This window comes from Bactrocera tryoni, chromosome 4 (genome assembly GCF_016617805.1).
Source record: "Bactrocera tryoni isolate S06 chromosome 4, CSIRO_BtryS06_freeze2, whole genome shotgun sequence".
NCBI lineage: Eukaryota > Metazoa > Arthropoda > Insecta > Diptera > Tephritidae > Bactrocera > Bactrocera tryoni.
This window is the reverse complement of record NC_052502.1, coordinates 51693184-51720118: the sequence shown is the minus strand read 5'-3', so window position 1 is coordinate 51720118 and position 26935 is coordinate 51693184. Positions and strand designations below refer to the sequence as shown.

The window sequence follows — 26935 nt, the reverse complement described above, 5'->3', positions numbered from 1 at the left end:
TTATCATTAATTGTTAATGATTAATATATGATTACTAAGTAATGATTGGTGGTTAACAGCTTATGCTTGCGACTAATTGTTGTATGATTTAAGATGTAAGATTTAAGATTTAAGATGTAAGATTTAAGATATAAGATTTAAGATTTCAGATTTCTTAAGATTTAAGATGTAAGATTTAAGATGTAAGATGTAAGATTTAAGATTTAAGATTTAAGATTTAAGATTTAAGATTTAAGATTTAAGATTTAAGATTTAAGATTTAAGATTTAAGATTTAAGATGTAAGATGTAAGATTTAAGATTTAAGATTTAAGATTTAAGATTTAAGATTTAAGATTTAAGATTTAAGATTTAAGATTTAAGATTTAAGATTTAAGTCTTGAGATTTAAGATTTCAGATTTAAGTTTACGATTTAAGATTTAAGATTTAAGATTTAAGTTTTGAGATTCAAGATTTAAGAATTAAGATGTATGATTTAAGACGTAAGATTTAAGATTTAAGATTTAAGAATTAAGATTTAAATTTAAGATTTAAGATTTAAGATTTAAGATTTAAGATTTAAGATTTAAGATTTAAGATTTAAGATTTAAGATTTAAGATTTAAGATTTAAGATTTAAGATTTAAGATTTAAGATTTAAGATTTAAGATTTAAGATTTAAGATTTAAGATTTAAGATTTAAGATTTAAGATTTAAGATTTAAGATTTAAGATTTAAGATTTAAGATTTAAGATTTAAGATTTAAGATTTAAGATTTAAGATTTAAGATTTAAGATTTAAGATTTAAGATTTAAGATTTAAGATTTAAGATTTAAGATTTAAGATTTAAGATTTAAGATTTAAGATTTAAGATTTAAGGTTTAAGATTTAAGATTTAAGATTTAAGATTTAAGATTTAAGATTTAAGATTTAAGATTTAAGATTTAAGATTTAAGATTTAAGATTTAAGATTTAAGATTTAAGATTTAAGATTTAAGATTTAAGATTTAAGATTTAAGATTTAAGATTTAAGATTTAAGATTTAAGATTTAAGATTTAAGATTTAAGATTTAAGTTTTAAGATTTAAGATTTAAGATTTAAGATTTAAGATTTAAGATTTAAGATTTAAGATTTAAGTTTGTAAGATTGTAAGATTTAAGATTTAAGATTAAGATTTAAGATTTAAGATTTAAGATTTAAGATTTAAGATTTAAGATTTAAGATTTAAGATTTAAGATTTAAGATTTGAGATTTAAGATTTAAGATTTAAGATTTAAGATTTAAGATTTAAGATTTAAGATTTAAGATTTAAGATTTAAGATTTAAGATTTAAGATTTAAGATTTAAGATTTAAGATTTAAGATTTAAGATTTAAGATTTAAGATTTAAGATTTAAGATTTAAGATTTAAGATTTAAGATTTAAGATTTAAGATTTAAGATTTAAGATTTAAGATTTAAGATTTAAGACTTAAGATTTAAGATTTAAGATTCAAGATTAAAGATTTAAGATTTAAGATTTAAGATTCAAGATTCAAGATTCAAGATTCAAGATTTAAGAATTAAGATTTATGATTTAAGATTTAAGATTTAATATTTAAGATTTAATTTAAGATTTAAGATTTAAGATTCAAGATTAAGGATTTAAGATTCAAGAGTTAAGTTTTAAGATTTAAGATTTAAGATTTAAGAATTAAGATTTAAGATTTAAGATTTAAGATTTAAGATTTAAGATTTAAGATTTAAGATTTAAGATTTAAGATTTAAGATTTAAGATTTAAGATTTAAGATTTAAGATTTAAGATTTAAGATTTAAGATTTAGGATTTAAGATTTAAGATTTAAGATTTAAGATTTAAGATTTAAGATTTAAGATTTAAGATTTAAGTTTTAAGATTTAAGATTTAAGATTTAAGATTTAAGATTTAAGATTTAAGATTTAAGATTTAAGATTTAAGATTTAAGATTTAAGATTTAAGATTTAAGATTTAAGATTTAAGATTTAAGATTTAAGATTTAAGATTTAAGATTTAAGATTTAAGATTTAAGATTTAAGATTTAAGATTTAAGATTTAAGATTTAAGATTTAAGATTTAAGATTTAAGATTTAAGATTTAAGATTTAAGATTTAAGATTTAAGATTTAAGATTTAAGATTTAAGATTTAAGATTTAAGATTTAAGATTTAAGATTTAAGATTTAAGATTTAAGATTTAAGATTTAAGATTTAAGATTTAAGACTTAAGATTTAAGATTTAAGATTTAAGATTTACGATTTACGATTTACGATTTACGATTTACGATTTACGATTTAAGATTTATGATTTAAGATTTAAGATTTAAGATTTAAGATTTAAGATTTAAGATTTAAGATTAACGATTTAAGATTTAAGATTTAAGATTTAAGATTTAAGATTTAAGATTTAAGATTTAAGATTTAAGATTAACGATTTAAGATTTAAGGCTTAAGATTTAAGATTTAAAATTTATGATTTAAGATTTAAGATTAAAGATTAAAGATTCAAGATTTATGTTTATGATTCAATATTTAAGATTTCAGATTAAAACTTTAAGATTTACGAATTTTGAAATTTTTTATTTGCCTGTTATAGATAGAGAATACTAAGTTAAACATAAAATCGTTGCTTTAAAGCTGAGATCAATAGTATATTCTTTACCCCTTCATGTCTTAAGACTATACATACATATCATTTTCATCTGCTTGTATTTCAGTGCTTGACACTCTTGATCATTTACTTTCAATTTCATAATGGCTCTGCTCAACGAACAAAAGAGCTTTATAACGTGGAAACTGAGTAAATAAGAGCCTGAGTCGATTTATTGTTGTTGATAAGAAGCATAACTGAATCATAAAAGCGAAATGGCGTGACAATGTGCGAGAAAGAAAAAGGAAAATGCCGAGCGCGTAAATAAAGAACCCACGAGAATGAAAGCTGAAAATTTGAAGTAGAAAAGCAAAAATATTTGCGTGAAAAAGATGTGGAAATATCAAAAGTTTCTCTTCATCGAGAAACACCCGCATTTCCAATATAAACAGGAATCTCAGAAAAGTAACCGTTAAATTATGATTCTAAAATAACTCTAAGAAAGCGGATATTCATAACATCATTTGCTCATAAGTGAAGAGTTTTTTGAAGTTGTTGCACGTGGTTTCTATTACAACGTACTCTTCATGTCTCCAGTAACCTGCTCCAAAGCTGAGCTGTGCTAACTATATAGAAATAGAAGTCTTGTATACACATGGAACCGCAGAAACAACAAATATTTGAATTTGTGTAACGGCTGCCACAGAACTACATATGTACTTTTTTAACAATCAAATGCCCAATCCGCTGCTTTGAATAGACTGGGTGTGCCATTTTTATGTCTGCTATATGTATAGTTTTTTTAATTGCGATACTTTGACCATTGATATTTGGTCTTGGACAATTTATTTGAACTATTCTCTAAACACAACAGATTTCGCAGTGCTTTTCTCCATTTTTCGGGAGAACTTTGGATCCTCTGTTGATATTTTAATTAGTATGATTGTTCCACTTCATGTCAACCCTTGGCTTCTTTTTGTGAGGCTTCATGTAAAGTATATGCTTCATATTACAGAGAACAGTGGTAGCAAAATCTGTAGGTTTAGATAGTCAGTCAATGTCATCTCTTTTTGACAGTCACTAGCATGATTGTTCGACCGTATTCGGAGTGCGTGAAAGAACGTTCTATTTCGTATTTTTAAATCGACACAGGAGTTGCTATACCCTGTATGAATTTTAGATACTACGTATTACGAATAGTAATATAATATGCAGTACATTTACTGATAAAATTATTTGCCGAATTAGAAGCACAAACAAATTTTAGCTATTTCCTAACCGAAACCCGAAATTATATGCCGAGCAGCAACCTTTCTGCAGCAAGAACCTTATCAACAAATGCTGAGAAGTCAAGGTTTTGCTGTGCAGAATAATTTTAGTGTGATCGGTTGCAACATAAAATAAATTTATTTATATATTCATGTGCACATGTGTGAGTATGTGTGCACATTTTTATCTGTGAAAAAACCGACTGAAAGCTCTAACCCTGCCCGCAAGGCAAACAAGAGCTCGAACCGGAGTAAATCGGCAGAAATAAGCAGAGAACTGACATACTATATGTATGTAACTATGTATGGGTTTTTGTATCCATGTATGCGTAGATAGGTAGTGTGAGAATGTGAAATATTAAAAATACTAAATCAAAGGTTCCAGTAACAATTAAAAGCTGCAGGCAAACGCATTTGTATTTTGAAACAAATCGCAAACAAACAAAAAATAGAAAAATTTTAAAAATTGTGAAACAGTGGAGAAGAAAAATATTCCAATAAAAATATTAAAAAATATTATTAAAAAAAATTAATGAAATATATAAGAAAATAAGGTATACTTAAAACCACTACAAATAAAGAAATAAAAAGGAGAAACAAAAGCAATATGGAACAAAATTAATTAAATTTTTTTGAATAAAATTTAAAAAAATAAAATAAAAATTAATTACTAATTTATATGTACAAAAAAATAAATATTGAAAAAAATATTAGAAAAAATAAAACTTTTTAATAAAATATTACAAAAAAAAAAATTTTAAGAATATTTAATTAGTGAATTTCAAAACACAAATACATTTAGACAGCAAGGACAAAGTGATAAATACACATTTTACAAGCAAATAACTGAAGTTAAAAAATGGCGCGCGTTGGAAAAAGAAAAAACCTCAGCTGCATACAATGGACCTTAGTGATCATCTTCGTAATCTATTGGCTGATCTTCTTTCCAATAGTTTGGTTTGTCATACAACCGCCGGCATTCCAGACGAGCACTACCGCAACCCTACTTTATGCGCTGCTCTTCTTCGCGATTTTCGTCCTCATATATTGCATCGTTTACTGTTGTCTCAAGCGTTGCGAGCAAAAGCGCGTCCAAGAGCATAACATGAAGAAAGTAAAGGAGGCTTTCCCACCGTTGGAAGACGACCTAGAGAGACCAGAGTGTCTGAAAACCGCCAATATTTCGAGAAAAGAACGTCCGACTAGTAAACGTGTGCTGATACCGAAAGTGCCAGAAGCTGAGCAATATAAAGATGCTATGCTGTATACGAAAGGCGATTCAAATCGCGATAGTGCAGTTACGATAATGTTATATGTTGATGATAGGGCGGAAGAAAAAACGAGGTTCGTAAGCAAACAAGAACTATACTTTAATGGCGAGCAGTTTCTTAATACTGAGGATAAGCGAGAGTGTGGTCATGCATGTGACTAAGTGGCAAGGTTACATTTAATGTAAAAATGCAATTCGCCGTGTTTTCAAAGAAGTATACTAAATTTCATTTGAAAAAATATTAATGACAAATAAATTTTTAAATTCTCTCATAGTACACGATGTGTTTCTAAGCTTGAAATATGTCATTAATACAAAAAAATAGTTTAAAAAAAAAATGAAAAATAAAAAAGTTAAAGCTAGTATACGATTAAATTTAAAATTTAAAAAATTAACAATTATGTACAAATTAAAAAAGAAAAAAGATAAAAACAATTCTAAATAATCAAAATATGTATAAAAAATTGTATATATATATCTAAATATATATATATCTATATATATCTAAATATATATATATACATATATATATGAAGAACAAACAAAAGTTATCAGTAGTTGTAATCAGTGCCTTAGTTTCCACTTAATTTTTTATGGAAAACTAAATGCGCAAAAATTTTTAAATAAAAATCGAACAAAATACAATATAATTCCTTATTAGATATTATTATATTTAAATCAGCTATACTCTAATTGAAATAAACTGAGCTACAATAAACAAAAAAAAAACATTATTTATTTGAAGTGTCATTTTCAGCAAACAGAAAAAGTTTTTTATATAAGGACTTGAGTTTGATCAGTCAGCTTCTATGACAGCTATATGCTATGTTGGTTCCATTTGAACAATTTTTTTCAGAATTTGTAACGTTATTTTGCAAAATAATCTATACCAAAATTCATGATGACCCTTGTCAAATGAAAAAGTATTCGATATAAGGGGTTACATGGGTTTCCTCGGGTAAAAAAGCCCTTTTTCAAGCATTTTTTTCTCATATAAAAAATTAAATATTTTATTGGAACTTTTTCTTGTTACAAACATACACTATTAATAAAGAAAATCTGAAATTTTTGGAATGAAATATTTTAAACACGGCAATTTCGACTCCATTTCCGGTGACTCCTCTGAAAAAAGAGTCAGGATTATCTAAAATGAAAAATACGTGTTTTAGTTAAAACACTAACTTAGAACTTGGAAAAAGGAAAAAACTGAAAATTCTTGGCAAACCTTTTCACAAAAAACTTAAAATCTCGCGACATTTAAAGACGGCGCGCTTAGCCTAGCTAGACTCGGGCGCATAAGTTCTCAAGGCTGTATCAACGAGACTATTATTCGGATGAACTTGCAAATTCAGGACAATGTTCTACAGGTGTTGTAGAATTTAATAAGCTCGATTTTGTGAAACTCGTAAACCCATGTAAACCCCATGATTACATGATTTGATCGGTCACTTTGTATGACAGCTATATGCTTTAGTGGTCTGATCTGAAAAGTTTGTTCGAAGATTGTAACATAGCTTATAGAGAACAAATACCGTCGGTTCCGTCACATGAGCAACTCACTGGAGAGAAAAGTGTGTGTGCAAATTGTTAGATCGATATTTCGAAAACTGAGTGACCGGTTTGCTTAATTCCTGTATGATCCACTATTTGATGAATAGAAATGCAACGCGCGCAATGAGAGTAGTTCTGGAAGAAGTCTAAGTATTTCAATATTCATGACAGTTTTACATCTAAAATTGTTATTGCAACGAAGTTGAAAGAATTCTCTGCCATAAGCCTTCGCAGTTAAGCCAACATTGGGCTAAATTTTACAACACCCTAGCTGTCCAATAGCTTTCGTATTAACCAGCTGAAGAATGTCTCTTCGCAGATGTTGGAACATTATATTACAGAATTCTCACCACACGATCTGCGTTCTGTTAATTTCACCGCACTGAAGGCGAGACCTCAAAGGATATGTATCTATCGCTATCTCAGTTCGTTCCATCTTTAAAGAATTAGTTTATGAGCCCAATTACAGGTTATTTTTTTTTTTTTTTGTGCACCCATGAGTTAGTGATATTTAGAAAGCTAAGAATTTGCTCAAACAGCTATATTTTCTGCTTGCACGTTCTGCTAGTTCCAATTTATTGTTTTCCTAAAGATGAGAACTGAACTAAGTGCCTATCATAATAATACTCACTTCTCTCTTTCCTTACGGTATGGGCTTTTTGGTATATTTCAGGGTATTTTCGGGTACACCCTGCACAGTTGTAGCTCAAAACTTGAGATGTATCTCTAATAGCTCTGGTTTCGAGCAGCATTTGAAGGAGCTGAACGGTCTTGGGAAGATTTAGGTACTGTGTTGCCTCTCCACCGCTACCTTACTTTTTCTACTTACATCTACTTGTACACCGACATTAATGTATATTTTATGAGTTTCATTATTGTTTAATATTTATAACATATGCCAGCATTCAAAGCTATGCAATTATTTTTTTAAATGCGATAAGAAATATGCGCTGAAATATTTGCGGTTTCCAGAATTATAAATTTCTGCAAACTGAATTATAAATTCAAAACTTGTAAGAAAAGTTTTAATTCAGCCTGAAGACCAACCTTAAGAACATATTTCGAATTTAGAAATGGTTTCAGTGTCGAGACTTAGTTGTGGGCAAACGGATGTAGTTCTTGGCAGAAACATAAGTATAGTATCGCCAAAATAAAATGATTATATAAAAATTATAGTAATACTAAACATTTCAACGGAAAATGACATTCGTTAGAAGAAAAGAAAGACTAAATTGCTTGGATTGGTCGCTATTTTTGCTCTTCGTCTGCTGTTGGTTCATTGTTTTTCCGTTAATTTGGTTTGAATTCATTGCGCCGTTGGGTACTAAAGGGTGGATCTCGAATGTGCTTTTGATTGTATTATGCTTTGTCGCCCTTTACGTCATCTATAATTGTTTCAAGCAGGATGAGTTAAAGGGTGCCGAAAAGCTAAAACAACGTGTAACTGCAGCCTCACGCACCCTGGATGCAGTTACGTATTTGCGAAACATTCCTGCGACAAAGGAAATGGTTGCGGAACGCCAAGAACACTTAAATCTCTTGCAGGAGAAAATGTTACATATCGTATGCCGAGAACAAAACGGGTGAGTTGTATGACGACACCATTACCGCTTCTTCAACTATGACATAGAGTTGGATAGCGAAAAATTTTACTTTCGTGATTTCTGGGACGCAGTAAACACAAATGAAAATTATAAAAATTAAAAAAATTAGTTTTAAATGAGAATCAATTGGTATTTAAACATATGCATTGAAATCTAATTCTCTGAAGAGAGAATATATAAACATATTTATTTGATTTGATATGATTAAAAATTACTAATATTGCGCACGTTAAAAATGAGCAGATCGTGGAGAAAAATATTAATGACCAAAATTTATATTAATTAATAAAAGATATTAATTACAAAAAATTGTTTTTCTTTAAATTTCATATTAATATGATGATAGTGTATAACATTTTTTATTTTTATTTATTTTTGTTCAAAAAATTTCACGAAAAACCTATTTAGAATATTTCACAAAATTTGATTAATTTATTATTTGATTACATTAGCAAAAATATTTGCATGAAATATCAAAGGTTTTGCTTCATCGACAAACATCCACTAGTGACGACCGTTACTGCCTTCTTTCGTACTTCTTTTACCATCTCTCTCTTACTTACTTACTCGACTCTAATTTTCTTTCAAATTCGCATTCAAATTCTGATTAGCAAGAATAAATATTATGTCAGCATTTGGCTTCGTCAAACGTTTTGACGCCAAACGGTTGTGAATTCCATTAACTGTGCTGCCAGAAAATAATAATACATTATCATTTTACTTGAAACCACAAACGAATGCGATAGTGAGAGAGGTCACTTCGTGGAATATACATATGTAATTTTTAAGAATTTTCTCTCAGTACTTTATTTCAATATAATTTGGTGATATGGATAACCGTTATATGTATTGTATTTTTTATTTGCCTTCAATGGCTTTATTATGGAACAGTCAGTTTCTTAAGATCTTGTTAGTAACAAATTTGACATTGGATTCTAGATATAAAAATTGAAAAACAGCTGAAGAGAACATCTTATTTGCTAGAGTGCAATATATTTTCGCTAGAAATTTTTTTCTTATAAGATATAGGTTTAGGTTTTTGTGCGACTTAGGTTTACGATGCTCTCGAACGGAAGAGTGGAATAGTTCATAATTTTCTTTACAGAAGATATCGTTGGGTGGCACGGTATACATGTCTGCAAGGACATCTCATTTTCAATATAAACATGAATTTCTGAGAAGTATATAAGGTATATATAAAAAATTATAAAGTACTTCTAAGAATGCGGATCATTCGTTCGTAAGCAAGGAAGTTTTAGATGTTGTTGCACGTGGTTTCTATTACAACGAACTCTTCATGTCTCCAGTATACTACTCCAAAGTTCAGCTGTGTTTAGTGCATACAGTTAGAATTCCTGTGTTCACACGGATCCGCAGAAACAATCACATTTCAATTTGTGTAACGGTCGGCACAGAACTACGGACTTTATTACCAATCAAATGCCTAATCCGCTGCTTTGAATATACAGGGTGTGTCTTTTTATGTAAGTCTAGATCTATAGCTGTTTTAATTGCGATACTTTGACATATAGTTTGGTCCTTTACAAATAACTTGAACTATTTTCTAAGCACAACAAATTTCGCAGCGCTTTTCCCCTGTTGACATTTTAATTAGTCATTTCGTTTTGTCAGATTGCTTGTAAAGTATATATTTTACTTTACAGAGACCAGTGGTAGTGAAATCTGTAGATTTAAACAGTCAGTCAATGTCATCTCTTTTTGACAGTTACTAGCATGATTGTTCGACCGTATTCGGCGTGCGTGAAAGAACGTTCTATTTCCTATTTTTAAATCGACACAGGATATGTATACGTATGCCCTGTATGAATTTTAGATATTACGTGAATATTAATATGTTATGTAGTACATTTACTGATAAAATTATTTGCCGAATTAGAAGCACAAACAAATTTTAGCTATTTCCTAACCGAAACCCGAAATTATATGCCGAGCAGCAACCTTTCTGCAGCAAGAACCTTATCAACAAATGCTGAGAAGTCAAGGTTTCGCTGCGCAGAATAATTTTAGTGTGAACGGTTGCAAGATAAAATAAATTTATTTATATATTTATATGCAAATCGACGTGTGTGAGTATGTGTACACATTTTTGTCGGCGAAAGCTTTAACCATGCCCACAAGACAAACAAGAGCTCGAAACAGAGTAAATCGGCAGAAATGAGCAGGGCACTGATATATGTAGTACTATATGTAAATATCTATATATGTGTTGATAGGTACAAAGTGTGGGAATGATAAGTTTTGAAAATAATAAATCAAAGGTTCCAGTAATAATTAAAAGCTGGAGGAAAACGCATTTGTGTTTTGAAAAATATCGCAAACCAATTAAAAATAGCAAATCTGAAGTAGAGTGAAATTGTGGAGAAGAAAAATAATTCAATAAAAAAAATTATATAAAAACATTAATGAAATATTAAAAAAATATTGTATACCTAAAAAATTATAAAAATTAATTACTAAAAAATAAAAAACACGTTATAAAAATTTAATAATTAAATTTTTTTAAATAAAATATTAAAAAATAAATAAGAATAATAAATTGTAAATAAAAGTTATATATACAACAAACTTTAAATGCATATTATTTATATTTAATATATAAAAAATTAATTAATTTAAATATATTAAAACAAAAATTTATTTAAATATTAAAAAAAAAATAATTAATTAAAGAAAAATAAAAGAAAAAAATTTAAGCAAAAAAAAATTAAAAATTAATTTAACAACTTAAAATAAGTTTAGAAAATTTAAAAAAATAAAATTTTAAAACACAAAAGTATTTTAAAAATTGTTTACAAAATAAGAAAAAAAATAATATTTTTCTAAATAAAATATTACAATAAAAAATAATAAAATAAAAATAAAAGATTATTTAATGAATAAATTTCAAAATAACAAGTAAGGAAGTGCTAAGTTCGGGTGTCACCGAACATTTTATACTCTCGCATGATAAAGTGATAATCGAGATTTCATTATACGACATTTACATATTTTTCAAATACCGTATTTTTGTAAAGTTTTATTCCGCTATCATCATTGGTTCCTAATGTACTATATATTATACAGAGAAGGCATCAGATGGAATTCAAAATAGCGTTATATTGGAAGAAGGCGTGGTTGTGAACCGATTTCACCTATATTTCGTACATGTCATCAGGGTGTTAAGAAAATATTATATACCGAATTTCATTGAAATCGGTGGAGTAGTTCCTGAGATATGGTTTTTGGTCCATAAGTGGGCGAGGCCATGCCCATTTTCAATTTTTAAAAAAAGGCTGGGTGCAGCTTCCTTCATCAATTTCTTCCGTAAAATTTAGTGTTTCTTACGTTTTTTGTTAGTCCGTTAACGCACTTTTAGTGATTTTCAACATAACCTTTGTATGGGAGGTGGGCGTGGTTATTATCCGATTTCTTCCATTTTTGAACTGTATATGGAAATGCCTGAAGAAAACGACTCTGTAGAGTTTGGTTGACATAGCTATAGCAGTTTCCGAGATATGTACAAAAAACTTAGTAGAGGGCGGGGCCACGCCCACTTTTCCAAAAAATGGCGTCCAAATATACCCTTCCCTAATGCGATCCCTTGTGCCAAATTTCACTTTAATATCTTTATTTATGGCTTAGTTATGACACTTTATAAGTTTTCGGTTTCCGCCATTTTGTGGGCGTGGCAGTTGGCCGATTTTGCCCATCTTCGAACTTAACCTTCTTATGGAGCCAAGAAATGCTTGTATCAAGTTTCATCATGATATCTCAATTTTTACTCAAGTTACGGCCTGCACGGACGGACGGACAGACGGACGGACGGACAGGCAGACATCCGGATTTCGACTCTACTCGTCACCCTGATCACTTTGGTATATATAACCCTATATCTGACTCTTTTAGTTTTAGGACTTACAAACAACCGTTATGTGAACAAAACTATAATACTCTCCTTAGCAACATTGTTGTGAGAGTATAAAAATACATATAGACAATAAACTGATAAATACATATTTGATAAGCAAATATGTAACTCAAAATGACCCGCGTTGGAAAAAGCAAAAGCCTCAACTGCACGCAATGGACCCTACTGATTATCTTCGTAGTCTATTGGCTAATTTTCTTCGCAATAATTTGGTTTGTCATACAACTGCCACCATTCCAGAGGAGCATCTCAGCGAGCTTACTTTATGCGTTGCTCTTCTTTGTGATTTTCGTCCATATATGTATATTGCATCGTTTACTTTTGTCTCAAACGTTGCGAGAAAGAGCTCTTGGACGCGCAAGTGAAGGAGGTGTTCCCACCGTTGGAAGCTGACGGGGAGAGACCAGAGTCTATGAAAACCGCCTATGTTTCGAGAAAAGAACGACCGAATAGTAAACTGAGTTATTTAAAATTTAAAAAATATGTACAAATTAAAAAATTAAGAATATAAACAAAAATCAAAATAATTTTAAAATATCAAAATATGACTAAGGGTTTTAAGTTTATTTGATTTGTGTAGGATCCGCTATTTGATGAATAGAAATACAACACGCCCCATGAGAGTAGTTCTGGAAGGAGTCTAACTACGGTATTTCAATATTCATGAATGTTTTACACCTAAAAATTGTTATTGTAACGAAGTTGAAAGTATTCTTTACCAAAACCCTACGCCGTTAAGCCAACATTGGGCTAAATTTTGCCTCAACTAAGCACCACTCAACACCCTAGCTGTCCAATGGCTTTCGTATCAACCAGCTGAAGAATGTCTCTTCGCAGATGTTGGAACATTATATTACGATGGGAAAAAAGTTCTTGTATGCAAAACTTTCATATTTGACAAGATATATTAACGAAATTTGGCACAGGTTATTTTCTTAGCCAACAATGTAATCTCCGAAAAAATTGTTCAGATCGGCTTACTATAGCATATAGCTGCCATAAAAACCGAACGATTGGAATCAAGGGCTTGTATGGAAAACTTTCGCATTTGGCGTGATATCTTAACGAAAATTGACATGGATTACTGCTTAAGGGAATAATAGAATCCCCGAAAAATTTGTTCAAATCGGCTTACTATAGCATATAGCTTCCATACAAACTGAATACATAGTTACTGAAAGAAATGCACCTGTGAAGGGTATATTAGCTTCAGCGCAACTGAAGTTTACGTTTTTTCTTATTTTAAATGCGATAGGGAATTTCCGCTGAAATATTTGAGGTTTCCAGAATTATAAATTTCTGCAAACTGAATTATAAATCTCAAAACTCGTAAGTACATATTTTAAGTTTAAGAACACATTTCGGATTTAGAAATGGTTTCAGTGTCGAGACTTAGTTGTGAGTAAACGGATGTTGTTCTTGACAGAAATAAAATTAAAATATAGCATAGTATCGCCAAAATAAAAGAAAAAATTTCTAATTATGGTAAGACTAAAAAATTTAACGGAAAATGACATTCGCTAGAAGCAAAGAAAGACCAAATTGCTTGAAATGTTCGCTAATCTTTTTCTTCTTCTGCTATTGGTTTATTTTCTTTCCGTTAATTTGGTTTGTATGCATTGCACCGTTGGAAACTCAAGCGAGCATCTTCAAAATATTTATGAGTGCGTTTTGCTTTGCCGCCGTTTACGTTAGTCTACATTGCCTCATCTATAATTGTTTCAAGCAGGATGAGTTAAAGGGTGCCGAAAAGCTAAAACAACGTGTAGCTGCAGCCTCACGCACCCTGGATGCAGTTACGTATTTGCGAAACAATCCTGCGACAAAGGAAATGGTTGCTGAACGCCAAGAACACTTAAATCACTTGCAGGAGAAAATGTTACATATCTTATGCCGAGAACAAAACGAGTGAGTTGTATGACGACACCATTGTGGGATAAAGATATTGAGGATGGTACTGATGAAAACCGCGTCTTCAACTATGAGATGGAGTTGGATAGCGAAAAATTTTACTTTCGATAATTCTGGGACGCAGTAAACACAAATGAAAATTATAAAAACTAAAAAAATTGGTTTTAAATGAGAATCGATTGGTATTTAAACATATGCATTGAAATCTAATTCTCCGAAGAGAAAATATATAAAAATATATATTTGAATTGATATGATTAAAAATAACTAATATTTCGCACGTTAAAAATGAGCAGATCGTGGAAAAAAATATTAATAAGCAAAATTTATTTCAATTATAGTTGAAAATATTAATTACGAAAAATCATTTTTCTTTAAATTTCATAATAATGATGAATAATAGAATATACTAAAATGTTTTTATTGTACTCTTGCAAGCAGTCGCTACAGAGTATTATATTTATTTGTTCACCTAACGGTTGGACGTATCACCTAAAACTAAGCGAGATAGATATATCCGTAGCGTTATGTATATACTTATAAATGAACAGAGTGACGAGTAAAGCTATAATCTGGTTGACTGTCTGTCAGTCTGTCTCTCCGTCCGTCGGTCCGTGCAAGCTGTAACTTGTGTAAAAATTGAGATATCTCGATGAAACTTTGTATGCAGGTTTTTTAGTATAAAGAAAAGTTCGCCCTTAGCCACCATATTCTTAACATAAAGATTTTCGAACTTCGGGGTGACTTTATACCGCATATGTATCGGTTACCCCAATGAAAATAAGAGAGCGTGTTTCGCTGATGGATTTCAAGCAGGATTTTCGAACGCTTGGCTGACTTCACTCTATATGATTTTATTTTTACACCTTAAAGTATTCTCCTGGCTCTGATTCTTGCAAGTTGCAAGAGTATAAATTGTTCGGTTGTGCCCGAATTGAGCCCTTCCTTACTTGTTGTAACTTATTTTTATTTATGCAATAGCTTTACCCTTTCGAAAATAAATAAAAATAATTTGTAATAGCTTAAATTTGTAATGCGATGGATCATTTTTGAGCCCCGCACTTGGTGTGTGGTTAAGCCAAAATCCAATATTAATTTGTAAATAATAGTTTACACCACAAACGGTTGCATGCGATATCGTGAGCTTGTGTGAAGGCATTTCAGATTTTTTATTTCAGTTTAAGATTGTTATATGATTGGCTTCAGACGTTAGGCTGTCGAGTTTCTGTTAAAGTAGGTATATTTTATAGGGTGTCAGCTGCTACCTCTGTCTTTTGAAACATGTAATACAAATGTTCGGTGGTAACACTCAAGATGCCTAGACTATATAATGCAAATGTGCAGAGTTTACTACTAAGAGTAATATGATTTCTTTAAAAAACAAAGACAAAAAAAAAAGTTAGTTATCATCGATCTATATCGTTCTCCATTGACTGTAACGATGTCACCAGCTTCATGTCGAAAGAAGTACGGACCGATGATTTCACCAGTCCAAAAACCACACCAAACTGCCAACTCTGGGGAACATAATGGTTGTTCATGAAAAATTTGTGGTTTTTACTTCTTCTTGGCGCATCATCCCGACTGCTAGCACGCTTCATCATTTTCGCTCTTTATTTCATTTTCATTTTCAATCATCAACTTTGTATCAGTATTTGTATTATAATAAATCTGAAAATATTGTGGACATCCCACTCAGATGAAAGTGAGCCTCATTGGAAAAGATAATTTTCTTAAAAAAATCTTTTGCATTTTCAAGTTGTTTCAAGGCAAATTAAGTAAATTCATGACCTTACTGGTGATCCAATGACTTCAGTTGTCGAGTGAGAAAAATCTTATACGGATGCAAGTCTATGTAAAATTCTTTCTCAAAACTCACCAGCTTGTGATTTGTGGTCTTTGTCTTATTGGCACTTGAACTTTATGCAAATTATTCCGGAAACAGATTTGTGACTATAACTCCCTTAGTTAAGCAGATATCGACATGGATTTTCATTATAATTTTACAAATTTTAGTTAAAAAATTTCTAATGGAAATAACTATGATCAGTTGGCTTTAACATATAGTAGCTCTAACCGCTTGTTCGGGTATGAGTTTTGCTAGAACTTCTTTAGTTAAATAAGCAGCTATCAAGATGAACTTCGTGATAATTTGACATATTATATATAAAACATGTGGTAGAAACCGTCAAAATCACTTGACTATAACATATACCTAGTGGCCTTACAAACCGATTGTGCAGATCAACTCTGAGGTCGTGGTCAGCAACGGCTTCAATTAACATGTTAGAGAAACGAGATTTATTGAGCCATGTACTTATTCTAAACATAAGATATATACTGGAAATCATCCAAATCGGTGTACTTTAGCATATAGCTGCCTTACAAACCTATTCTTCAGTTTTGATGTTTTAGTCTATAACTGCTGCAATAAAGAAGTTAGAGACACGAGATTTGCAGTGCCATGTACTCATCATTATTGGAAGACGTACAGTGAAAATCAACAAAATCGCTTGACTATAACATATAGCTGTCATACAAATCGCTTGTACAGATATATGATTTTAAGCTATAACTGCTAAAATTAAAAAGTTAGAGTGACGAAATTTATTGAGCGTTGTATACGTTATAAATGAAAGGTGGATGGCGAAAATCATAAAAATCGGTTGACTGTAGCATATAGCTGTCATACAAACCTATTGTTCAGTTTTGAGGTTTTAGTCTATAACTGCTGCAATTAAGAAGTTAGAGACACGAGATTTACAGTGCCATGTATTCATCATTATTGGAAGACGTGCCGTGAAAATCATTAAAATCGGTTGACTATAACATATAGCTGTCATGTCCAAACTACGAATATCCAGCGAGTTGTTAATTTAAAAACTATTTTTATCCTTTACCTTTTCACTCGTTTTTTTTAAGCCACTCAAAGTTTGTTATGTAATGTCTGCTTTCATTTTCAAGCATTTAAAAATATTTTATATATACATACACACATGTACACAGATATCGTTGGCGCACTTAAATTGCGCTTAATATGAAATTCACCACATATTTCTTTACATTCTTTATATATTTCTTTTTTTAGTTTATTTTACAGTTTTCCTTTTGGCTTAAATCTTATTTCTTTTGATATTACATTTTTGGGATTTTTCGCTTTTGTGTTGCATTGCACTGGCATTGTCTTCTTTTGTCTGTTGATATTACATTTGCTTCAATGCACAGGCGCTTGTGTGTTTTTGTGTGTGTGTGTATGTACAATATGTACGTGTATGTGCTTGTGCGTTTGTATATGTGTGTGTGTGGGTTTGTGCGAAACTTATACATTTTCGAAATTGGGTTATGCCAATTGTTTTTTCATTTGCTCATTCACTCGTTCACTCGCTCATTCATTCTGCTTTCTTCATTTCTTCATGCCTTCGTTTCTTCATTACGGCGACGGCTGAGTGCCGTGGCTTGTCTGTTGATCGTTCGTCTGTTTATTTGCAGATTTTCCATGTTTTTGAGCAAAAATAAAAGCGCTTTATACTCGCTTTAAAGCGCATTTCGTGTAATCCGCACGGTACACTGCATATAATTAAAGGGAAATATATATTTGCAGGTCTATACTTATGATGGCAACTTTGAATAAGGACTATTAATATTGTTTTTTACAGTGGGCGCACAAAATAAACGTATATTTGCGTGCAGAATGTAAAGAAAAATTTTTTCGTAGCCAAAAATGAAGCATACACGAATGCTACAGTGAGTTTGTGTGCGCCTAAAGCTATGCAAGGGTTATGTCTGTAAAGTGGACTGCGCTAAATGCAACGCTGTAAGTTAATTTTTACGAATTTCTGTAAATAGCCTAGATATAAAATTCTAATATTTTGTTGCGCCCATATATTCCATTACAACAACAACACAAGGAAAACATGACACGGAAACCAAAACAAGTTTTGTGTCACGCGCATAGCAAGTCAAGAAAATATTAGTCTCAGTAATGTCTATGCCAGCATGATGTGCAACGTGACAACAACCGCGGGATGAAATACAATTTCCACGTAACTCGCGAAATTCCAAGTAATTTTGTGTACGACTTGCGGCACGTTTGGCTGCTGCATTTTATGGCATACGAACGCTTTGGGCACAAGCACACACACACACACGCACATACAAACACAACACAAAACTGCAGTTAGCTTATGTGTGTAGTAACGTTTTGGCTTACTCTGTTGTAGCGTTTGCGACGTGCAACATTTGTGGCACGCATAAACATGCCACAGTCAAGCAGCATATTAAAGGCGCACTTGCAGTTTTCTATGTGTGTGTGTGCGTGCATTAGTATGCGCCGAACGGAATGTACATTGCTTGTAATGCGCCGGCTCATTTGTGTTATCGTTGCTTATATTGTTGTTGGTGTCAAGCTTGTGCCGTTTACTACAGTTATGCCGCAAATGTGGCATAAAAGCTCACTACGTGAGATTATGTGCGCTGCTGTGCTCAAAACGACACAACGAGTGTGTAGCACTTGTAAGAGTGCGCACATTAGGGTGGTACTAAAATATAAAATGAAAATTTTCTAGACAAACGTTTTTGGATTTCTCATTATTTGGTATGTACCAACAAATCGTAATAAAATCGGTTCGTAAGCATTTCACACATTAGGGTGGTACTAAATTGTATATTAACAATTTTGAGACAACTTTTTTGAAATGCTGATTATTTCTTCTGTTCCAACAAAATCCTGGTAAAATTCGTTCATAATACTGCCGCATATTAGGGTGGTTCTCATTAATGAAATGAAAATCTTTTCATGTAAAAGTTTTTGACAGTGTGAAAATTTGATCTGCGTGAACGTAATCATATCAAATTTTTTCGTAAAAGGTTTATACATTAGGGTGGCACTAAAATATAATATTATAATATTTTTCTGGTAAAGTGTTTGGTTTTCCGAATGTATAGTCTATACGACCGCCATCACATACATTGTAAAGAAAAATTTCGCACATTAGGGTGGTATTAAATAAAGAAATAAAAATAATTTCATGTAAAAGTTTTTGTTATTCTAAACATTTGGTCTGCGCGAATGCATCCATATTAATTTTTTACGTCAAAACTTCACACATTAAGGTGGTGCTGAATTCTAAAGTTATAATATTGTCATGAAAAAATTTATGTTTTTCTGAGTATTCAATACTAGTATTTGGGCTGCGTAACCCGCGCTCATATTAAGTATCTTCACCAAAAAACTTCTTGGAAAACCCCAAAATTTTTGGTTTGCAAATTATTTTCAAAACATTTTTAATATGTTTTCGTTTATAATAATTTCTTGCCGTTAGATTGGCACACTCTTTGAAAATAACTGCAAAAAAATGTAAAAATTTTAATTAAGAACCACCCTAGTTTAAACAACTTCAAAAGTTTAAGTAGAGACACAACTACTGTTAATATTAAGTGTTGAGAATTTGTAGTTTTATGTTCCCATTTAACATTATGACTTAGAGTGGCGGATTGCAGTGAAAGATTAGCTTTTTAATAGCAGCGAAATATACGAGATACGAGGGTGAAACATAAGCATTGCCATTCAACTAAGAGATCACTTGCGCATAAGGCTTTAAGTTTTGCTTAAAATTTTCTTTATAAAATAAATAAAGGCTCGATTTTCAATTTCTTCAAGTAATTGTCATTGAGCTGATAATACGACGTAATTCTCTAATCCCTTGATATCAATCTACATAGCAGTCTCAAGAAAGACAGAAGGTGGAGAGAATAAAATTGAGAAAGAGAGAGGGAGAGAGGTATAACGGTGATGAGGAGAGAGAGTGAGGAAGAATCAGGGATAAGTCCTTGATGATTCTGATGATGAGGATGTATTGACTTCCCTGAATAATGAGTTTATACATACATATACAGATTCCGTGTTGCGGAGAGAGCGAGAGAAAACACGAGAGCGAATGAAAGATAGTAAGAGAGATCAGAAATGGAGAGCGTTAAGGAAAGATAGAGGAAGTGGGGAGAGAAAATAAGTAAAAGAAATAAATATAGAAATAAGTAAAGGATTGAAGGAGAGAGAGAGAGAGAAAAGGAAAGAAGGAATCGGTACAAGACCAGCAAAAATTCGCATACCATATAAGTAATCGGATAGATTGTAATGTGGATTCAAAGTTAGAATACAATCATAAAAAGTTTTAAGAGAGTGTGTTGTCTTTCCAGTATAATGAATTGATCAGGCGTCCAACCGAAGGTTGTTATTGCTCTCTTGCATTGTTATATTTTTTATTTATTATTTTTGTGTTTAGTTATTGCTACATGGAGGAAGGAAGAGGAGGTGGGATCATGTTGTCACTTTTCGGCATTTTCCAGACTGAGATTAAAATATCTCGGTAAACACACCTTTGGCGAAAGTAGCAGTGGTACTAAGAGAGTCACTGTGAGATCCATCAATGATCTAATCCATGAACTAACCTTACCCACATTCTGTAGCAAAACTGAGCCTATATCCTCACCTATAGAATACATTTCCAATTGAACCTAAAAAGAGCACCCGCCTAAAAAATCATTGACACATTTTGATATTTATTTATTATCACATCTAATTATTTCATAATTAACAATATATTCGGCAACACCTACAGTTATTTTTGTCTTAACCGTTTTTCAGTCCAACTGTGCTGTAAATTCAAAGGCTTATCTAGAGAGTTTAACACTTTGCATGACTGTCAATCAAATATTAACAAATGCCAGCAAAAATAGCAGTCAACTCAAGGACAAGTGCAAGGTAAAAACGAAATTGAGGGCAACTGGTAAAGGCGAATATAGGCAGCTACAGAATTATATGATTTCCAAACAAATTATTTTCTGGGTGAGAGACTTTTCCACACTGTGAGGGAAGTCGAATCATTTGAACGGGGCTATTTATAAAATATTAACTCTGACAGGAAAAATAAATCGTAAGGTGCTTTTGTTTTAGTATTCAAACTAACCAATTCGAACTAGCGTCATAGCGGTATAGTGTGAACGAAGCTGAATATTGAAGTAAGCTTGTAATAACATTGTCACATTAAGCATCTAAAAAAATATATTTCTTATAACAATAGATAATTTTCGTTTATGTATGGCAACATACATACATACATACTACAGTATATGTTCTTCGCTTAATATACAAATAGTATATAATCAGATTGTATGTATCTTCATGTTCAAAAATTATCTTCATCTGTTTTGTTTCAACTTTTTTCTTTTCTTTTCTGTTGTTGCAACAAAAGAAAAAAGTTGAAACAAAACAGAAGGAAATTTCCGCCTCTAAAAGTCTAGCGAAAATATTTCATTGTTGAAGAAGGATATGAAAATGGCACTGGCAAAGCATGCAAATTGGCAAGTCATGAAATGTAACATTTTCTGCCTCAACCCGACAACCCCGATTAGTGTGAGTGAGGTATACAATCTACTTATGTCTAATATAATTTTCAAACGTTCCATTGGTATGGGTACAAGGTAGGTATTTTCTTTTTTATAAGGTTATTTATTTGTTTCAGTTAAGGGGTTGGTTTTTCAAAGATTAACTTGATATAAGTTATATAAATTATTCGTTGAGTAAGAAGTTGAGGAGAAATGTTGAAAGAACTACTGCAATGAAAGCATAACTTTAAAGTAAGGAATTGTAGAAAAAATTTAAGTTATGGTGAATAAAGTTGGCTAATATCCAGAAAACTACTTTTTTTTAATTTTCTTCTTGTTGGAAACGATATTGGACCACCATAGCATATAGCTGCCATACAAACTGAATGATTAAAATAATGTCCTTATATGGAAAACTTTTTTATTTGACAGAATATCTTAACAAAATTTGGCACACGTTACTACTAAAAGCTATGCCACAATCTCATAAGAAATAGTTTAGATCGGACTACTATACCATATAGCTGTCATACAAACTGAACGATCAAAATAATATCCTTATATGGAAAACTATTTTATTTGACAAGCTAACTTCACGAAACTTAGCAAAGATTACTGCTAAAAACTATGCCACAATCCCTTAAGAAATAGTTCAGATCGAACGACTATAACATATAGCTGCCATACAAACTGACCGATCAAAATGGAGTCCTTGTATGGAACACTTTTTTATTTGACAAGCTAACTTCACGAAATTTGGCACACGTTACTACTAAAAGCAGTGCCATAATCTTTAAAGAAAGTGTTCAGATCGGACTACTATAACATACAGCTGCCATACAAACTGAATGATTAAATTAATATCCTTCTATGGAAAACTATTTTATTACACAAGCTAACTTCACGAAATTTGGCACAAGTTACAACTAAAAGCTATGCCACAATCTTCTAGGAAATAGTTCAGATCGGACTACTATAACATTTAGCTGCCATACAAACTAACCGATCAAAATGGAGTCCTTGTATGGAACATTTTTTTATTTGACAAGCTAACTTCACGAAATTTGCCACAAGTTACTACTAAAAGCTTTGCCATAATCTCCCAAGAAATAGTTTAGATCGGACGACTATAGCATATAGCTGCCATACAAACTGACCGATCAAAATCGAGTTTTTGTATGGGAAACTTCTTTATTTGAAAGAAATATCTTCACAAAATTTGGGATAGAGTATTCTATGACATAACGGTACAATCTGCGATAAAAACCTTCACATCGAACATCTATAGCATATAGCTGACATACAAACTGGCTTAACAAATTCAAGATAAAGATCTTTTTGTAACCTTTTATGCTACACGAAAGGTACTACATGTGTAATGTACTATAGCATCAGTACATACAAAGTAATACATTAACACTAATAATGTTTTGATTTATATAAATATTTTTTTTTAATACCTTCTATATTTTCCAATTTCTGAAATAAATTTAAAATAAATTAAAAACTATTGATTAGCCTCAAACTGCATACTACACCACTCCACAGAATTGTACAGAACAAAATTTTTTCTAAATTCGACTTATGCTGTTTTGACGTAAAGCCATAACCATACTGATCAAATATGTGTATGTACCTTTATATAAATATAGGCACATATTCTGTATAATTATAGACCAATTGATGTATTTAAACAGCAACAGCTGCTCACACTCATATGCAAACATAACTACGTGTGAGTACAAAAGTGTAATTTTGTTAGAAAAATCCATAAAAATGTCATTTTATCATGTACAAATTAATAATGCAGCAATTAAAGGCTATGCCCAGACACTGTTATTAGCTGTCAACATGCAGCAGTGAATTAGCATATTTAATGACTTTCAATTTTGCACAGCGAAAGCGCTGTGCCACAGTTTAGAGGCGAAAAAAGTAATATTAAAGCGAGAGAATATTTATACAGAGTTTAAAAAGCGAGAATATGCAACCAAAATGGCAAATATTTGTGTTAAGAATTTAATATTTTTTCCTTTTATTGTTAGTATTGTTGCTGTACAAAATAAATGAAAATCCAACTTCCTGCAAACTTTTAACTCAAACTCATCGAACTTTTCGATTATGCATAACTTTCAAAAGCGAAAAGCAAATCTTTCATTTACTTGCCTGTACTATAAATATTACTCATACGCACCGCTGGCCGCCACCCCAGCAATGCCAAACAAGCGCAAACTTTACTTTTTAAATGAAAAGTGGAGCAGCATAATCAATGTACTGCAAAGCAGACAGCGCAGAAAATTTAAGAAAAGCAAAAATCAAAGTGAACGACACCGTTATATGAGAAATGAAAAATCGCTCGGCGAATGCAAGCGACAATAAAGGTTATGTAAAGTTTCAAAGTTTTTTGGGACAGTGCAGAAAAAGCGGAAAAATCAACTTTTCCGCAACGAAGAGTCGTGGATAAATAGGCAGAAATGTATTTTCAGTTGATGTTGTCGCAATTTCAAGCATAAGAAGGTCGTAAGCCGGCAGGGTGGTGCAACTGTATATACATATGTATATGATAGCGAAAAATGGTGGATTTAGCTGCTTTTATTGTTACGCCAGAAAGGCTTAAAGCATATGCTGAACATGTACGGATTATATTTTGTTTTATTTTGAAGCTTTTCTGCTTTTATTGGTAATGAGCTGAAGATAAATGGAGGGATAATTCATGAAAAATGGATTTATTTTGTTAGTATATGTATTTAAGATGTTTGAGATGTTGATTTATACATATATACTAGTATACATATCTAATGCATTTCAACTTTTAACACCTACGAAGCTATTTATGAAATAAAATCATTTGCTAAAATATAACATCTGATCAAATTTGAACCGAACAAGTCCATATATACTGCACCTTGTTTATAGAGCAGTAAATTTCGTAAAATTATGAGCTTTCCGACTTACTAATCAGTTTTTTCATTCAGTTATAAAAGTCGTAAGAAATAATCAAATATGGATTTTTTTGCCTCATAATAAGAAAATAATAGAAAACTGTAGACGAAAGACCTTCCCGTTACAAATAAGAGCACTTACTTGGAGAGACTTTCTTAGAGACTTAAAAACCTACATTTCTGAGTTCTTTGAGAAAAAAAAACGTATTTTTTATTCATATCATACATGACATATGAGCGTATTCTATAAACACTAGATATGGTATACCATGACGTATGAGCAACAATTAATTTTTAAGCCTCAGGCAATTGATGGATTTAAGGAAAATACAACAATAATATTAGAAAATAATTGGTTTTGGCAATTTTTTCGGTCTGAAAATGTAATTTTTTAAGATTGTGTTAAAATATATTTAGAATAATCCATTAAAATTTGTCGATAAAAATTGAATTTTAATCTGAATTTTTCCAATGAATAAAAACCCTAAGCACAATTCTCGTATAAATATGGCTATTGATAAAAATTGTACACATACAACAATAAAGTAAACGTAAACATGCAAGTCTCCATCATTTGTATGTTCATAGCAACAATTTGCACGTTCCACTTGTTATTGCAGCATGTCTGCAAGCCTAAATGTAGGCATGACATTTTTACCAAATGTCGAAAGCACACAAAAGTTGCAAAAGTACAAATGTTATGGAGACACGCTTACATACACACACATACGTACATTTATACGCATTTATGGCCACTTTTAAATATATCAAAAATATTAGAATCTACACAGAAATGTAATAATAAAGTTTTGCGCACGAGTGTATGTAAACATGCATAGCTTTTGTAATTTTTTTCTTAAATTGTACAGCACATTTGTTTGTGTAAATTTTTGTGTATTTGTACCACTATGCCATTTCGGGTCTATTTAAAAGGGGTTTTTATGTGGCATTTTATTGTCATGCCCGAATAAATGCCAAAATTATTTGTAGCTACAATCAAACGAGATGCAAAAAGTGGTTAGAAAGCTTATATTTGAGTGCATTTCTGTGTATTTATACGAGTGAAAGAGCACAAGCTATGTTGGCAAATATTTAGTCTTAGGCGAATATAGGAAATTTAATGTATTGAAGTTTGTGCGATTCGAAGCCAAATGTTGCTATCCAAGGGCAGGCGATTATTTTAGCAAAAAAATTAGGCGAAATGTCTTGAAGTCCATATTTGAATGAATAAATAATGAAAATATTTAAAGTAAAATTTTATATATGTTTTTTTCTAAAATTTTTGTTTTATATAATTCAAAGTTAGTACGATCTTAAGCAATATCATGGAAAACGCTTTATTTAGACCGTTTTTTTTGAAAAATATTATTATATAATATTAAGAAAAATATTATATTATTATACACTTTTGTTGTAATTTTTTAAAGAAATGTTTCGTTGTAATATTTTTTTAAGTTTATTCGAAAGTAGTATTAAATACTACATTTATAATTTTTTTGTTATAATTTTTCGAAAACTTTTATTTAGCTAATTTTTTAGAATATATTTTGGAAATTGTGTTAAAGATTAACTTATAATTTTAGTTTTAAAATTTTTTTTTTTAATTTGTTTTTTAAAATTATTTGATTATTTCAAACAGTATTAAATATTACATTCATAATATTTTTTGATATAACTTTTCGAAAAATTTTAATATGCTAATTTTTTCAAATATATTTTCAAAATTTTTTCAAAAACTGACTTAACAATTTTATAATTTCATTTAAATTTTATTTTTTCGAAATATAATATTTTCTGATATAATTTTTCGAAAAATTTTAATTTTCTAATTTTTTCAAAAATATTTTAAAAATTTTTTTGAAAATTTTGTTAACTATTTCATAATTTCATTTCAATTTTATTTCTTCGAAAAACTTTTCTTTGAAATTTTGATCAAATTCATGTTCAACTCTGTCTGTAAAATTTAAAAAAAAAATCGAGAATTTTTTCATAGAATTTGTTTGTTTTAAGATTTTTGAAAAAATATGCAAGTCGATTTTCGAAGAATATAATTTCTAATAAAATTTAGAAATATTTTCCCTAATTTTTTTTTTTTTTTCAAAGATTTTTACTATTATTATTCTCAATCACATTTGGTAGTGAATTAATATTCAAAAGATTGGCTTCGAACTTTTTTGAAAAAAAGATTGTCCAGAAAATACAAAAATCAATGTTAACTTGTAGAGATATAAACCTTTTTCATCAAAATACTTATAATAATTAAACGAGTTTGGAAAACTTAATTTTTAAACTAGATTAAGAGCTAGTTCGCTTAGCTAAAATGAGGGCAAATGAGTCGGCGTATATACCCTGTTCAGGGTATAATTATTTAAGTACATTGGAGGCTTCTAAGCCTAGTGCTTAAGTGCTATAGGAACAACATAAAATGTCATTGTCCTTCCAACATTACTGCGTTGTGCATTATTACAAAACTATATTACACGCAAGCCCCAATCGAATC

At 30.6% G+C, this 26935-nt stretch overlaps 2 protein-coding genes across 7 annotated transcripts in view; one reads left to right on the top strand and one right to left on the bottom strand.

Moving 5' to 3' along the window:
• The window catches only part of LOC120774162 (neurobeachin), a 713474-nt gene that overhangs the window by 552911 nt on the left and 133628 nt on the right, over positions 1 to 26935 (bottom strand). The gene's annotated exons all lie outside the window — the stretch shown is intronic.
• On the top strand, positions 4619 to 5414 carry LOC120774166. Its single transcript, XM_040103586.1, has one exon. It carries the CDS (start codon positions 4709 to 4711, stop codon positions 5279 to 5281), a length of 573 nt encoding a protein of 190 aa, XP_039959520.1. The 5' UTR covers positions 4619 to 4708; the 3' UTR covers positions 5282 to 5414.